This window comes from Aotus nancymaae, unplaced genomic scaffold, assembly GCF_030222135.1.
Source record: "Aotus nancymaae isolate 86718 unplaced genomic scaffold, 86718_ANA_hifiasm-v0.15.2.pri h1tg000089l, whole genome shotgun sequence".
Taxonomy (NCBI): domain Eukaryota; kingdom Metazoa; phylum Chordata; class Mammalia; order Primates; family Aotidae; genus Aotus; species Aotus nancymaae.
Window position 1 is genome coordinate 5,169,354 of NW_026988504.1, and position 17,700 is coordinate 5,187,053.

Here is a 17,700-nt window from a genome sequence, read left to right on the forward strand (position 1 = left end):
ACCTTCCAAGGGCCCCAGTCAGTTCGCTGTTCCTGTTCTCTACATGGGCTAATGCATGCTCCCCCTCTACTCATGCCGCTGTTCCTAGCCAGCCCTTTTCCCCTCTGGGCTGGTATTCACCACACTCCCAGAGAAAAAAGAACCCCAGAAGGTGGCCGTGACCCTCTGGCCATGACAGCCTGGCCCACCTGTGCAGCACTCTTTCCAGCTCCTTGCTTCACAAGATGGATGAAGTGCCCTTTTCCTACTGGACGCAGGGATCTCCTCCCTCTTCACCCATTCTCATCTCTACTTGTTTCTTTCTAACAGCTTTGAAACATGCTTATGACTCTGCCACCTTAAATCTCTCTACTCTGGACTTTGTCCCTCTGGCTGAGAACTGGCCTTCCATATCTGGCACTTTTTATCATTTCCACTGGACACATCAGGCTCTGTGCCTACTGCTGTGCTCATGGGCATGTTGGTGAATTGGCACAGTCATCTACCAACTTGCCCAAGCTCTGAACTGTGTCTATCTCATCTTCTTCTTTGCTCCTGAATCCAAATGGTTACAAAATCTTGCGGTCATACACTGTCATTGCTTTCAAATCCATCTCTGTCTCCACCCTAGGCCACCACCACCACCACCAATTCATTTGATGTCCTACTGAATATGCTTAATGTATTTTTTTTCTTGGATAGAAAACTACCAGAGGATGCTGCTTTGCTTGCTCTCACTGGATACTCTTTAAATATTGTAGGGTGATAGGAATTTAAATTATTTTAATGCTATTTGCTATAAAAACACTATTCAAGAGTATTCATGAATATATAATAAGAATACGGTATTTTTTTAATCGTGAAGAAATATTCAATACCTTTCATACCTGGACCGAGCAATGGTGATCGATTCAGCTGAGTACTGGCCTGGTGCGGTGGCGGTGTCTCCACCCTGTGTGTGGTGTTGCTCGTGGTAGTGGTGGTGGTGGTGGTATTGGTCGTGGTACTGCTCTGGATGACCGGGTTGTTTCTATCCCACATGTTTACAGTTTTATTGTTATAGTTGCTTGGGTCCCCCCAAGCTGAGGTACCATCATCAATTTCCATTTTGCGGCGAATGGACGGTGGAGAGGGTTCTTCCCAGCCAGTTGCCTCGCTGCTGTCCTTCTGTTTGACTGGTACTGGCCCCCCGATCCACCCTGTCCCTGTCTGTTTCACAGAAGCAGCTCCTCCCCAGTTACTCACATTGTTGTCTTGGGGTTTGTTAGCCCAGTTTTGTTGAGGGCCAGGTTTTAAAGTCTCCCCCCAGTTTGTACCTGGATTGACCTTTGTATTTGTGCTGCCGCCCCAGCCGCTGGTCCCAGATCTCGTGGTGTCATTCCAAGCAGACCCTGATCTATTACTATCAGCATCCCATCCAGATCCATTTTTTTTCCCATCCCCCAAGTGTGCCAGGACAGACGATGAATCTGCCCAGTCTCCCCCTGCTGCACTCCAGGCTGGATTTGATCTTTGTCCATCTCCCCAGTGTTGGGATTTGGGCTTTGGAGGCTCACCCCAGGTGGGTGACTTGTCCTCCTGATTTGCAGCCCCACTCCAAGCATGGCCGCTCTTGGCAGCAGCAGCACTAACAGCAGTAGAGCTTATCGAGTCCCCCCAAACCCCCGGGCCACTTGGCGCTTTGTTGTTACCATCTCCCCAACCTGTGTTTGCTGGCACAGCGGCAGGTGGCGCATTGACCCACCCAGATACTGAAGAGGTATTTGTACTGTTCATGATGGACCCTTCGTTCTTCCCCCCTGAGTTTGAAGGCTGAGTAGCTGCACAACCCCAGGCCTCTGTCCCATTGTCATTTTTCCTTTCAGACCTAGGGGATTCTTCAAATTCCCAGGCAGTGTTTTGCTTTACGGGAGTCTGTCCCCAACCAGTATTAGACAGAACTCTTGGGTCAAGATCATTCCTTGGCAACTGGATATGCCCTTGGTCTATAATCCCTTTATCTCGCCTTCGGCCTTCTCCTGTTCCTTCCCTCCCAGTGCTTCCTTCATTGTGGTTGCCAGAACCATCACTACTTCCTTCACTTGCTGTAGTTCCAGAAGATGCAGCTTTGGCCCAGGAGTTCATGTGTTCACCGCTAGGCTGCACAGTAGGGTTCTGGCTGGTGGCACTAGGACTTTCCCACCCTGTTGATCCTTTCCCACTGATGTCACTATTGGAATGCTGGTTTGGGGGCTTTCCCCATTCTCCATTCACACCATTAGAGGTGCTTCGGCTGGGGTGGCCCCAAGCTCCTGAATGGATATTACCAACGCCATTGTTGCCACTGCCCCTTCCCCAAGCAAGTATTCCAGGACCAGCAGGAGGTCCTGAATCCCAAGCATTTCCTCCATTTCCTTCCTTTTGCACAGCACTGCTGGATCCATTTTGTTTAGCACTTAATGCTGAGTTCACAGTGTCTCCATTCCCCTGACTGAACCCAGAATTGCCATTTCCTGTGGCAGGGTTACCTGGGGACAATCCCCACACAGAATTGCTTATTCCTTCAGCACTGCCCCCACTGACTTGAGAAACTGATGATCCATTAGCACCAGGAAGGCCTTGCAGGTGGGGTGGGATGATGGCCCCCATACCAACAGCCATGCCCCAGTTTGGCAGTCCATTTGTCTGCATTGCATTGATAGGGTTGGGTGAAGAGTTCATGGGGTTAGTGTTATTTGGTCCATCAGTGTTAAGGTTCTGAGGTTGTACGCTGAAAGACACATTCTGAGAAGTGGACGTTTGTGGTTCTGTGCTCTCTTGCGGCAGCAAGTTTCCCCAAGCACCTAAAGTGCCTGTTGGGTTCCCGTTCTGGTTGCCCATATTTTGACCTATGGCACTGACTGGACTGCAAATACTGGAAGGGCTGCCTGTTGCCACGGTTCCTTCATGTCCAAGTACAGGCCAGGCAGCTGGGTTGGCATTAGGATTAAGGTTAAGATTAATGCCAGCATTGGAGTTGGAAGCACCCCAGCAATTCTGACTTCTCCCATCTCCAATCATGGTGTCCATTTTTCCATCCCCACCACTGATAGAGCAGTGAGCCAGGCCAGAGCTGGAGCCTGTGGCTACACCCCACACTCTGGCTGCACTTCCATTACTGTTCGCTCCTCCTGCTCCAAGGGCACTCTGATTAGAAGGGCTTTGGACGAGTGCGCCATTGGTGCCATTATTGCCATTTGTCTTCTTGGTATGTCCAGTGAAGTTGCCCTGGGCACTCCCTGTAGCCATGCTACTGTTCTCTGAGCCACAGTTGGAGGCAGAGTCAGTGTCTGTAGTACATTCTGAGGCAGATTCAGTCTCTGTTCCTGTGATGGAAGGCCACGCCTCCTTGTCAGTCCTATCTATTATCACTTTATCCCAGCTGCAGTTGGCTTCGCTTCTGTAAGTAGGCTGCTGTCCCCAGTGGGAATTTTCATAATGATCTGCCAATCCACTATGACTGAGATCTGAAAAAGATGAAACAAAATTCAAAATTAGATTTTCTACCGATTTGTCAATGAATCAACTGTTAACTAGTCTTTGGGGAAGCTCTTTATTTCAAGTCTTCAAATCTGAATGACAAACACTAAAAAATGACTTAAAGAAAAAAGCTATTTGTCTTCCTCCATTTTAAAAAGCGTTAATGTTTCTAAAATTATATCAATTCCTACCACTACACCATACTATTATTCCCCTTGGAGAATACTCACAATGCACATTAGCACATAAGGATCTCTGAAAGCATCTGTAGGAAAGGGAGCCTGAAAGACACGTGACTTTGCAACTCCTATAAACACAGAGACTGCGAAACGCTGGCAATGACAGTAAGTTCATATGGAGTTTTGAACAAAACTTGTAGTTCTCTTTAAGACCTCTAATTACAGTATTATACAGAGGCAGAACATGGCTTTCAGCAGAAACAAATTATAAATTGCACTGCAGAAATCATAACAGAACCAATATTTGGGGTGGGGGAAGTGGTGACGGAAGGAAAGGGAGACAAGACATATGAGAAAATACTCTTATATTTATCAAGAATACTAAGGATCAGAAATGTTTAATTAGATTTATGCTACTTTATCTGATCTTATCTGCAATTTAGTTTATCATTGTCTCCTGTGCATTAATTTAAAAAATCTGCAACTCAAGGACATGGCTAAAAAAAAAGAAAAAAGAAGAAAGAAAAAGAATCTCAGCCCTACAGGTGGTATCTTTTGGGTGTCCAAGGATTCCCTCTATCCTTGTTTTCTATTTCTTTAGAGCCATTTCTTTGGAGATCCCTAGAATAACTTTATATGCTATCTTCTTATAGTATTTACATAACTCTTTGGGTCCTTTTAAAGAATCCACTGTTTGGGATCTTCATATTACTTCTTATGACTTTAATAATTATTTGAGTATTTCCAACATTGCAATCAAACTTATATTCCAATCAACTTTTCGGCAGACTTTGAAAGTATCTATCAATCAAAAATAAAGTAAAAGAAATGTTAAAAAAATTTAACCTAAACAAACAACTCACATATATAATTCAGAAATCTCAGGTGAGTTTCTTTAAATACTATAATATACAATTAAATTGCAATAAAACATTTTCTTATCTTTTAGAATCTTTTAATTATGTTCTCTTCAAATTTATTTTAACAAGAAAAATATTATGGATGGTTAGAACATGAATTTGCCAAATAAATTCTCTTTTAAAGTTTGATAGAGCTAAAGGAAAAAAGTATACATATAAACAATTATCATTATCATTACAAAGACCATACTAAAGCTAATATCGACATAAGAGAGATTTTTATTGCCCGATTTAAGAGCAATGTAATGATTTTAGAATGACGCTCTAGGTGATTTCAAGGTAGTTACATAATTCCAGGTGAAAACTACAAAGGAAAATGAAGACAGGCAACAGAAATTTATTATTATTATTTTTTGAGACAGTCTTGCTCTGTCACCTAGGCTGGGGTGCAGTGGCCTAATCTCTGCTCACTACAACCTCTACCTCCTGGGTTCAAGAGATTCTCCTGCCTCAGCCTCCAGAGTAGCTGGGATTACAGGTGTGTGCCACCACACCTGGTTAATTTTTTTTGTATTTTTAGTAGAGATGGGGTTTTACCAAGTTGGGCAGGCTGGTCTGGAACTCCTGAGCTCAGGTGATCCGCCTGCAATGGCTTCCCAGCTGGGATTACAGGCGTGAGCTATTGTGCCCAGCCAACAGAAAACTTTAAATATTGAAACTGTTACAAAATGACTAGGTTCTTCTCACTGCCAAATATTAGGGGTTGGCTCTATAACCCTGGTTTATGACAATCTGGTTTCGAACATACTTTAAAAACTAATATAATAACTAACTAAAGAGATAAACGAGCCATTCCTCATTTAACACAGAAAATAAAATGAAGTTAACACACTAAGATTATGGCTTGTTGCCAGCAAATATTGCCACATTTCATTTTACCATCTGTTTGACTTCCCTCAGGGACAGGTTGTGCCATAAGGCAGACTGCCTCCTGACTAGGACAGCACTCACTACAACCCACACCCAGAAAGCAGGAGGTTAACAACCTGGCTGACAATGTATTCTTTTCCATATGTGAGGTGCCATTTGAATACACAGTATTGTAGGTTCCACTGCACAATAGTCACATTGTGAAAGAATCTGCCCTTTGTTAATGGTCTGCTTTGAGGACTTGAGGATTGCTCAGCCCCCAGTTTGACAGGTTCACACTCAGTTATATGACAGGTTTGAAAGAAGCAGAGCATTACAAGCTGGTGGCTAATAAATGCTGTGAGACAACAGTCTAGCCACATGAAATGAAAGTAGATCCCTTATATAATATACAAAAACACATTCTAGATAAAGATCTAATTAGGAAAAGCGAAACTTCTTAAAGCTTATTAAGGAAATATAGGAGACCATCTCTATGATCTTGGACATTGTATCTTCTTATAGAAGACATGAAATACGTAAGACATAAACGGGTGATAAATTCAACTATGCTAACATTAAAAACATCTATATAACAAAAGATATCACATAATGGAAACTAAAAAAACAAGCCACAGGTCACAGGCAGGGAGAAGATACAACAGATAATGTATGGTTATCAGATTAAAGAATTCCTGGCTGGGCATTGTGGCTCTCGCCTGTAATCCCAGCACTTTGGGAGGCCGAGGGGTGGATCTCTGGAGGTCAGGAGTTCGAGATCAGCCTGGCCAACCCCGTCTCTACTAAAAATACAAAAATTAGCTGGGTGTGGTGGTGCATGCCTGTAACCCCAGCTACTGAGGAGGCTGAGGCAGGAGAATCACTTGAATCTGGGAGCTAGAGGTTGCAGTGAGGCGAGATCACGCCACTGCACTCCAGCCTGGGTGACAGAGCAAAATTCCATCTCAAAAAAAAAAGAAAAAGAAAAAGAAAAAGAAAAGAGACTTAGCCTGACAGTTATGATTTCATTTTTCTTTTTCTTTATATAGCATAAAAAATACAAAAATTAGCCAGACATGGTGGCATGTGCCTGTAATCCCAGCTACTTGGGAGGCTGAGGCAGAAGAATTGCTTGAACCAGGGAGGCAGAGGTTGCAGTGAGCTGAGATCGCTCCACTGCATTCCAGCCTGGGCAACAGAACGAGACTCCATCTCAAAAGAAAAGAAAAAAATCCTAAAAATCAGTAAGAAAAAGGCCAACAACCCAACCAGAAATGGGAAAAGGATAGGAACAGGCAATTCAGAAAAGAGAAAACTCATATAGCCACTAACATATATGAAACAATAATCAACCTTATTAGCAATCAAGAAATGCACTTTAACGTCATACTCTAGATGAAAGTGACACAACACAACAATCTGTGAACTGTGGTTCCCTCTGTAGGTGGGATGGGGACACCTATAACATTTCTAAAATAAAGAGCTCTGAAGCAAATATGACATCATATTATGTTAAATCTCTACTGTGAATGCAGTTATATTATTTTCTGTATACTTTCTATTTAAAAAATATTTTTAAAGTTTTCAATTTTCATGCTTAAATGTGATACAAATGAGGTGGCACAGAAGTCTTATTAAAAACCCATCTGCTCCCTGAATTGTCTCCTTTTTTTTTCATTTTGAGAAAGAGTCTTGCTCTGTCACCCAGGCTGGAGTGCAATGCCATGATCTCTGCTCACCACAACTTCCACCTTTCCGGTTCAAGTGATTCTCCTGCCTCAGCCTCCTGAGGAGCTGGGATTATAGGCATGTGCCACCATACCTGGCCAATTTTTTGTATTTTTAGTAGAGACAGGGTTTCACCATGTTGGTCAGGGTGGTCTTGAACTCCTGACCTCATGATCCACTTGCCTCAGCCTCCCAAAGTGCTGGGATTACAGGCATGAGCCACTGCGCCCAGCCTGTGTCTAATTTCTGAAGGTGAGTTTCTTGAGGGCATGGCAAATATCTTTTGTTTTCCATTCAAAATGCTTGCCACATATAGGCAAACAATATATGTTTCCTAGGCAAACAAAACCATAAATGCATAGTGCTACAATCTGAGTTCTAGCTAAAGTCATCAATTAGCTGCACTTGCACAGCCCAGATTGCTTTGAACAAGCATGTCTGTCTGTCTTCTGAGGGAACCACTTCCACCACAATGATAACGCCTCCTACTCAGACCTTCCCAGGCTTTGAGGTATAGATCTCAACTATGCCACAGCAAAGGAACCACCAATGGGGCAATGCTGGTAGGAAGCAAAGTCAGTTTTACAAGGGCCAAAATCCATCTGCAATAGCTGAAGTGCCATAGGATGGCCATATAGAATGCCATAAGGATGAAGTCATGCCTATTGAGTTTACATACTGTGTATTTCTAGAAACTTTTCCATTAAAACACAAGAAACAAAACTTCCCTCTGAATGTCCCTATCCAAGCACCCTCATGTCTTGACTGGATTACTGTAAATAACTTTCCAATAGTCTCTTCACATGCTCCCTCCTGCCCCATCCCTAATAACATGCTCAACGCTGTGTATAGTGCTCTTTTCCAAATCAATGCCCAGTGAATCACCAATGGCTGGTTCTCTTTTTAGGCCATTCACATCATTCTTTCCCTTGCTCTGTGCTCCAGCCAGTTCCTTGAGGTACCATCTGTGTCCTGCCCTCCCAAAGATAGGGCTGTTAAAGGTGCCATCCCCTGCCTGGGCTCAATGTCTATCTTTTTTCCTATCTCAAATCCATGGACACTTAATTTGGGAAGTTTTCCTTCCCCAGTCAGGCCTTGCTCATAACATTCATTGTAACAGTCTTCCTTTCAAGTCACTTAGACCAACCAGGTGGCCAACAATTTCTGCCAAGGGCCTGAGAGCCAAACTACTTTAGGCTTTGGGGCCCATATAGTCTCTGTCACAGCTACTCAGTTCTGCCACTATGGAACAAAACCAGAATAAGTGTGGCTATATGCCAACAAAACTTTATTTACAAAAATAGGTGATGGGCTAGATGTGGCTCATGGGCCCAGAGCTTGCCAACCCGATTGACACTGTAACTATGATTGAGTGCCTCCTATGTGCAGCTACAGTGCCGGGGACACAGCCATAGCAAGACCAACGACTTCTTTCTCTCATGGAGCATACGTCCTAGTGTGAGTTATCATGTGACTGGCTGGTTCTCCCTCTAGGCTGTAAACACCATGAAGGCAAGGGGTGACTATTTTGGTCCTATTTTTTTTATTGCCAGTGTTCAGCAGAGTATCTGACAGAGAAGCAGCAGTAAATAAACATCTACTGAAGGAATGAATTAATAATTTTTATCAATACTTGAAAGCAGTTTGCTAGTAATATAAATGATGCTTAAATTTTCAGTCTTGAAGGTAATGTTAAGATTAAGCTTAGGTTGCTATGTTGACTAGCAACCAACCCAACTGAAGTTATTTGCAAAGACACTGGGTTATCCATTCAGAAAAATTAGTACAAGAGGAACTGACAGTTCAAAATATTTTTTAGTGAGGAAAAAATTACAACTGAGACCATGAATCTATGTTGAAAACATAGTGCTGCCTTTGGTAATAAGTTATACTGCCTCACTCCTAGGTATATACCCAAAAGAAAGGAAATCAGTACACTGAAGAGAGAGCTTCGACGTTTCTGCAGCACTACTCACAACAACCAAGATTTGGAAGCAACTTACGTGTCCATAAACAGATGAACAAAGAAAACATGGCACAATGGAATACTATTCAGCCATAAAAAGAATAAGATCCTGTCATTTGCAACAACATAGATGGAACTGGAGGTCATTATGTTAATTAAAATAAGCCAGGCACAGGAAGACAAGCTTTGCATGTTCTCACTTATTTGTGGGAGCTAAACGGAGATCGAGTAGAAGGACAGTTCCCAGAGGCTGGGAAGGGCAGTCGGGGAGTGAGGGGTGGGGAGAAGTGGAGATGATTAGTGGGTACAACAAATAATCAGAAAGAATAAGACCCAGTAATTACTAGTGTAACAGGCTGACTATAGCTAAAAATAATTTCACTGTACATTAAAAATATATAAAAGAGTATAATGGAATTATTTGTAACACAATAGATAAATGCTTGAGGTGATGCATACCCCATTTATCCTGATGTGATTATTACACATTGCATACCTCTATCAAAATTATCTCCTGTAACCCATAAAAATACATATATATATACCTTCTATGTACCCACAAAAATAAAAAAATATATAAAAAATTTAAGTTTTACCATATAAGTCAATTTGGAACAATGCTATTTTACTTAAAAAGAAACCAACCAACCAACCAACCAACCGTCACTCTTCTCCCACCTCCGTAGCCTCCTTGTGCCTCCTGGGATAAGCAGTGGCCTCAGGCCACCTTGTGGCTGGCACATCTTCTGTCACAGGAGAGGAGCGGGGAGTGCGCCCAGCCCACTGAAGTTTCAGGCTGCAGCTGCTGACATTCCATGTTTGGCTACCATTATGAGACATATTGCTATTCTTTTTTCTTTTTCGTATTTTAGCTGCTCTCTTGCTCCTTACTTCTTGGTTTTTCCATCTCATCAAATGACCTGGCTCCCCCAAAATTAATTTTATTGAAAATTCAATGCAGGTTCGTGGGAAAAAAAAGTACCTACCACTTACAAGCTCTCTTTTGAAGGGTAGGCTTGGGGATCTCTCTAAAAATTATAAATACAAACCCCCCAAGCCAGGGACTGTATTGCATATTGAGCTAATTAAAATACGCTTTTAGTTCTATTCTATCAAATCTCTGAATGTCTCCTCTTCCTCCTCACCACCACCACCACCACCACCACCACCACCATATTCTTTTAATCAGAATACTAGGATTTATTTTCAAAATGAAAATGTAGTCTAGAAGATTAAACTTGGTTAAAAAAAAATTTATGAAATGACTGACTTTTATGAGCAGCCATCTTGAAATGAATAAAAATTCTGAAATGAACCAAGATTAAATTCTCTTACAGGTATTCGAGACTCTCCTGTTCAGCACATGAGCTTTCAAAGGCTAAAATAAAATCTACACACCTGAACACAGCAAGTCTGAAGAGAGTTTACAAATGAAAGTCCTCATATTCATAAGACATCATATACCTTATACCACTTTGGAGTCTGAAGTATTTCCATACATATTGGCTTAACTGAACCTTACAAACAATGTCAGTTTTACAGATGAAGAAACAGGCTCAGAGAGGCCACGGGAAGTGGCCCGGGTTTGTAACTCATAAGCAGTAAGGAATGAACTGAAATCTGAGTTTTCAGAATACAATTAGTATTTTTCCCACCACACCATTCTATTATCAAATAATTTTTCCCCTAAAAAAAGCCTTAAAAAGAAAAAAGAATGGAAGCTCCTGTATAAATTCTATTTTCTTCTGCTGTTTAAGTGGTTTACACAGCCTATAAATAGGTGTCTATAAAAATCTAAGCAACATAACTGTCTTAAGTGATTAAATTAAAAAGGATTACATAATAGCATGGTTGAAAGAGAGAAGCTTTCCTTTGTCTTTAAATTTCAAAATGTCACCATATAAAGATAAAATTTTCCCAGAAAAGTATTTAAGGAAGAGCTTCCAAAAGCTACAGAAAGCAAAATTTTAATTAGGTATCAGATTAATCAGATAGGAAAGTGTGGACAAGATTTACTCAGAGGTGTGCAGAACACTGAACTGGTCCTGACACTGACAAAGAGTAAATGCGTTCATTCTTTATCATCACAGTCCTTTTAACTGAAATAATACAATATATATTATAAAAACGAATTCTCAATGCTTTCAACAGTCGACAATATATGTTTACTAAGGCTTACTGATACCAAACCCTTCGCTGCTTGGTTTTCAGGGGCAGGATAAATGCTACAACTGCTTTCAGCTTTTCAAAACCAAAGATGCCTCCCCCTCTACTGCATTCACTGGGAGTGAAGATCTCAGGGAGAAAGTACTTTGAATTCAAAATTCCATTCTGGACAGACTCCCAAACATTTCATCTGTCAACTACTATAAATACGAGGAATTATGAAATGCAGAACAGAGTACAAGATTTATTGGAAACATGAAAAGTGTCCAAAAGAATAAGCTTTTGCCTTGTGTTTTTCTTCAAAACGGCAGTAAAATGAGATTGCTTCCTGAAGGTTAAGAGTCTATTAAATAAAGGAAACTGGGGGCAAAAGAAGCTTGCTTCCTAATTTGGGAGGGGCTGCCTGTGCCAGCCCAGCAGAGAGAAACCACAGTAGGTAATGCCATGGGCAAGTCTCTGCTCAATACAGTACATCTTTAGCAAGCAGCTCTTTTCCAAGACGCCATTTTATCCAATCTGAATTGCAGCCAAGAGCCTAGGGACGCGGAGCTACCACTCACACGCTGGAATGTTATGTCACACACGGACTCGCGAGAAGCAGCCACTATTTGTTTCGTGTTTGTTCCGTTTCTCCTGCTCTACGAGGGGCTGATGGGTGAGGAAATACCTGCAGACGGTGCCGCCCAACCCTCCTAGGAGACACCACCTCGCGTGCACAGCTGCCTCTATGCCTGCATCTAGGCTCGCCTGGGCTCTCGCTACAACATGTCGGCTGGGTACAGCGAGAGCCGCCTCCTGTAGAGCTGCCAGGGAGCTGCCAGGAAGATCCCGGGCCAGCCTGCGTCCGGGCCACCCACGGGCGCCTGCAGCCACGAGCCGGGCAAGGCTGGGTAATGCCCTTTCTACTCCAGGAGGCATCCGAATCATCCCCTTCAACTAGGGGTGGAGGCATGGACGGATGGGATTTTACAGCTTTGAATCTCTAATTGCAGCTGACACTAAACCGATCTTCCTTCCTCTTTAAATTCTTTCAATTGTCACAAACATTTTCACTTCAGGACCCAGTTACAATTAGCATCACAGCCACTTTTCTTCTGTTTTTTTCAAAGTCAGCTGAAAGAATAATGGCATTTTGCCTATTGGCTGCAGGCAAATAAATTGCTGTTCTCTCATCCTGCCTTTGTTTTCCGCTTCTTCTTTCTTTTTTTCCCTAAACAACTCCTAAACATTTGGCATCTCAACACTAGCTGTAATATTCTAAATGAGCCCCATATGTAAACTGGCAAGTGTCCAGCTTCTTAATTACTTTCCTGCCTTTATCTAAAAAAGATCTAAGTAGCAAACACTGCTGTATATTAATCAAAGCCTCTGTTTATAAATGTTCAAAGTAGCCACCAAAACAATACATTGTTCTGCTTTTGGCACAAGAAGTTATTATTATTTTTTAAAGATAAAAGCTCTCAAGTGTTTCAAGCTGGAGTTATCCCGCAGACTTGCAAAAACATAGTCTGCACTGAACATGACATGGTACCAAGTGGCATCCTTTGGAATCTCTGGAAATCACTGTACTTACTAATACTCATCTTCCCAGTTAAGATCTGTTGCCACAGACGGGCCCGGTGGCTCATGCCTGTAATCCCAGCACTTTGGGAGGCCGAGGTGGGCAGATCACGAGGTCAGGAGTTTGAGACCAGCCTGACCAACGTGGTGAAACTCCATCTCCACTAAAAATACAAAAATTAGCCGAGCATGGTGGCAGGCACCTGTAATCCCAGCTACTCAGGAAGCTGAGGCAGGAGAATCACTTGAACCTGGGAGGCAAAGGTTGCAGAGAGCTGGCGAGATTGCACCACTGCACTCCAACCTGGGAGACAGAGCAAGACTCCTGTCTCAAAAAAAAAAAAAAAAAAGATCTGTTGCCACTCGGCTAAATGAACTCCCCTCCAAATCAATACATGAATTTACAAATCCACTTTTCCCTGTATTATTCTACGAGAAGGTCAATGTTTCATTTGCTGGTAATGGTCTTTATCTAAAGAGAACCTGGAACCAGTGCTGGGAGGCACCGTGGCCTGACTGCCTCACAGAAGCCCTTCCACTACTGGCAATAACTGACTGTTTCTCTTTGGCTACTGCCAGTGAAGGGGAAAGGAATAAAAGTTCTTCCAGAAAGCTGAAGACCCCGCCCATCACCCTGCATTTCCACCACTCTTATTCCATCTCTGTCCTCTGGGGCTGCCCAGGGGGAGTGGGCTCTCAGGCCAGCCCTTTGACAGCTGAAATGCCCGCAGGCTCTCCTCCTCTAGGGCTTGCTGGAGGCTCCCCTCCATCGTTCCTTAGAGTGCATTTCCAGGCCTTTATTGCCCTGCCTGCTCTGGATGCCCTTGTGTGAGAGCCCGTTTTTCCCATGAGAGATGGCAGCCACAGGATGCTTCCTGAGAACAGCCACAGCATCAACCACTGGCAGGAGGGTCAGCAGGACGCTGGAAAGCTCCGTTCAGAATCGTCAGCCCATTACAAAATTGGTTTCACTTGACTGAATCTCACTTCAACATCAGCATTATCTAGGACTTATTTTTGCATGCAAGTATTAGAAGTTTTGGTTACCTTCTAAAATGGCATACTTGTTGACATCAATAATGATACAAAACCAATAAAGCTTCTGCCCAACGCCTGGCTAACGTGGGTGGCAGCAAGAAGTTGACACAGAGAACAGAGGGGATGGCTGACCTGATAAGAGGTAGGGAGTTGGGGAGCAAGATTTGAAATTGCTGTCCTCTGGGGACCTGTGGCCTAGCAAAAGTTCAACTGGTTCTCGAACACAGGCTGCTCTTTATCGTCACATAAAGTGAGACTGCTGCTCACTGGAAGACTAACTCTATCTACACCTGAGCCTGTTCTGTAAAGAACAGTCAACTCTGTTTTAGTCCCTACTGTCTCTTGACATGTCCCAACTTGCCTGTCATTAGTTCATGCCACTGGGGAGAGAACAATCGCAGAGCATTCAGTTGTCAGTAAAGAGCTGTGCTCTAGGTGTCTGCAGGATGGATTCCTATGTCTGAACAGCTAGGTCATATCACCCAACATTTTCATAAATCCTGCCAAATGCCTACTTACATTCCGACCAAGAGCACACCAGTGCCGCCCTTTCCCACACTCTCGATGATCGCCTGCGGTGGTTATAGGGTCTTGAGAAGATTAAATAAGTTAATATGTGTAAAGCAATTGGATCTTCTAAATGGTAAGCAGTCAATCAATAGTACAGTTGTTATTATAATAGAGGGTATTAACAAGATCTAAAGTTTTGACAATTTGGTAAGTGAAAAGTGCTCTATCAATGTTGTTTCCATTTATCTCTTCCCTGATTACAAGGAAATACTTTCAACGTACTTAGGACCCATTTATGGTAGTTCTATGATCTGCCTGTTCACATTCTTTGCCCATTTTTCTGTTGGACTGTTTTTCTTTTGATTTGTAGGAATGGTTGGTATTTTTGAGATATTTAACTCTTGCTATTTATACTGTAAACATATCCTCTCAGATTTTATTCATATTCTTGTTCAAAAATTTTATATTTTTATACACTCAAATTTGTCAGTCTTTCTTTTCATGGCTTATGATTAAGAGAAAATTTTATCCCAAGATTTAGAAAATATTCTCTTAACATCATCTCTCTGTAGTTCGTACATTTGTCTTGCATATGGCTTTCTAGCACTCGATATTGATCTGAACCACTATTTTCTCAGTGATCTGCAGTGCCATATCCATGATAACCCAAGTCTCCGTGTATACATCTGCTTTTCCCCCTGCTCTCTTTATATCGTAGTTCATGGATCTGTGTGTTTACTCCTGCCCTAGAAACATACTGTTAAAATTACTAGAGGATCACAGCTCCAGGTGATAGCTCATTAAGCTTTTTCAAAAGTTTCTTGACTCTTGTATTCATGTACATTCGCTCTTCTAGATGAATTTCAGGATTAGTCTATCAAGTCCCAAAAGCAACTTGTTGGAAGAGTTTAAATTTGAATTTAATTTGGCTCTATTACCAAAAGAAGCTTTTATGCTGGTTTATTACTACTGTTTAGTAATACCAACAGCCAACTTTTCTAGCCTTCAATCTTCCTGCTGCCCCGCTGCCATGATGAGCCAGCAGCGGCTGCCGAGAGGCTTTACAATTGCCGCCTGTGCGTTTTTGCATGCAGGTCTCTCCATCTGCGATGCCCTTCCACCTTCTTCGCCCAGCACAGCTAACTTGAAACTCAGCTCATATCACCTCTACTAGGAAGGCTTCCTTGTAGTCCTCTATCTGTAGTTCGGGGTTAGTTGTCCTTTCCATATGGCACTCTATGCTTATCTCTGTTACAACACCTGAAGTAGCTTATTTACTTATTGCTTATTCCAAAACACTTCACTCATGAATTGTGTATCTCCAGTGCAGGGTATCTGATGCTCGGTAGGCATTCAGTAAATGTTCTGCTCAATGAATAAATGAAGACATACATGGCAATACCACAGTTCTGAAAGGCTAGTACTTTCCTCCCTTCTCAGGGCTATGCAAGCTGAGTGTGGCACTGCTGCCTGAACATTCTGACAGAAGAAGAAAAGGAAAAAGAGTGAAAAAGTGTGAAGCTAGTTTGTCTAAAAAATGGCAAAACGTGTGGTTGCAATTTTCTATAGAAACAAGCTTGCAGACTAATGTAAATCGAAAGGTGAATTATGACAAAATGTTGTAAGAGCCAGACAAATCTACTGATTTACATCCTGCTAGGAAGCATGTGCTATATAAAGAAAAAGAACATGAAATAACTGTAAGGCTAAGTCTCTTTTCTTTTCTTTTTTTTTTGAGATGTAGTGTTGCTCTGTTGCCCAGGCTGGAATGCAGTGCCGTGATCTCAGCTCACTGCAACCCCTGCCTCCTGGGTTCAAGTGATTCTCCTGCCTCAGCCTCCTGAGTAGGTGGGGTTACGGGCATGCACCACCACACCCAGCTAATTTTTTTATTTTCAGTCGAGACAGGGTTTCACCATGTTGGCCAGGCTGGTCTTAAACTACTGACCTCAGGTGATCCGCCTGCCTCAGCCTCCCAAAGCGCTGGGATTACAGGCACGAGCCACTGTGCCTGGCCCATATAAGTCTCTTTTATAATTTCACCAGTTGCCTTGTACTGTAACAGTATATAAATTTTATCTATATGTACACAGTTAAAAACGCTACAAATTCCATTTTTAACTCTTAAAACTTTCCCATTTCTGCTCCTCTGCTGTTTAATTTTATCCATAAATCCTCTCTGTTTACTGGAATGGACACATAAGTCTTCCATTAGTACAGTAGGAGCCTGTAACAATCTCCTTCCATGGGAAGGCAGCAGGTGACTGGTCAAATACTCAGTGATGGGGAACCAAGGATGCCCACGAATCTTCAAAGATTGACACTGTGCAAGTTTTTAAAGCTATGACAAAGGTGACTCAAACTCCAATTCCTTTCATGAATACTTCGCCTTCTAAGTGCATTTAACTTGCGGGGAGGGAGCAAAAAATTTACATACTTATATACCTGGGAAAAACACAGAAATTAATGTGCTAGGCTGAAATAACTCCCAGTTTCACGTTGCTTTTCATTAGGAATGGTGTGCTGTGAAATTCCTAAGGATTACTCACCTGCCCCCTGCTTGGTTAATTCAATCTTAGTTCTGTTGACCCAGCATCTGTACTTCTTTTTAATTAAACCTTTCAAGTTAGAGGAATGTAGTCATATAAAACTATATTTTTCATTTTAATGTAGAAGTAATGGTAAGAGTGAAAACATGCTTACATAGATACAAATACAATAAAAATCTATGTATTACTTTTTTTTTTTTTTTTTGAGACGAGGTTTCACCATATTGGTCAGGCTGGTCTCAAACTCCTGACCTCAAACTCCTGACCTCAAGTGATCCACCTGCCTTGGCCTCCCAAAGTGCTGGGATTACAAGCGTGAGCCACTACGCCTAGCCCTATGTATTACTTTTAATAGTTGTAAGAGCTTTTATTTCAAACTGTATCTAAAAGTTTTACTGCAACCCAGAAATCTGGTTACTCTTCAGGAATACACTAAAAGAATTTCACCTGGATACGAATTCATTAAACTGTAACATGAAAAAGGGGAAGTGACGGGAGGGGAGGGGAGGGAAGGGGGAAGGAAAAAGGAAAAAGGATAGGAAAAGAAGGCTATGGAGAGTAGGAGGGAAAAATGTTGGGGAGACTTCGCTATGAAGGGCCTTCACAGCCAGGTAGAAAAATGGAGTTTGTGCTTTAGTACCTAGGTGACCAGGGCAGGTTTGTGAGGGGACCCTTCATCAATGAAAGGTGATGAGTTAGAAAGATGCATCTGACTACGATACCAGAGACTTTAGAGGGTGGCATGATCTCAGCTCACT

General features: G+C 42.3%; 1 protein-coding gene across 12 annotated transcripts in view; it reads right to left on the reverse strand.

Moving 5' to 3' along the window:
• Positions 1-17,700, reverse strand: part of TNRC6C (trinucleotide repeat containing adaptor 6C) — a 139,148-nt gene that overhangs the window by 53,715 nt on the left and 67,733 nt on the right. For 8 of the 12 annotated variants that reach the window (XM_064369392.1, XM_012453620.3, XM_012453624.3 and 5 more), the window contains exon 5: positions 858-3,464. In XM_064369392.1, the coding sequence (XP_064225462.1) occupies positions 858-3,464 (2,607 nt within the window). The remainder of the gene's footprint in view (positions 1-857; positions 3,465-17,700) is intronic. The other 4 variants (XM_064369393.1, XM_012453617.3, XM_012453619.3 and 1 more) reach the window with 1 other exon arrangement.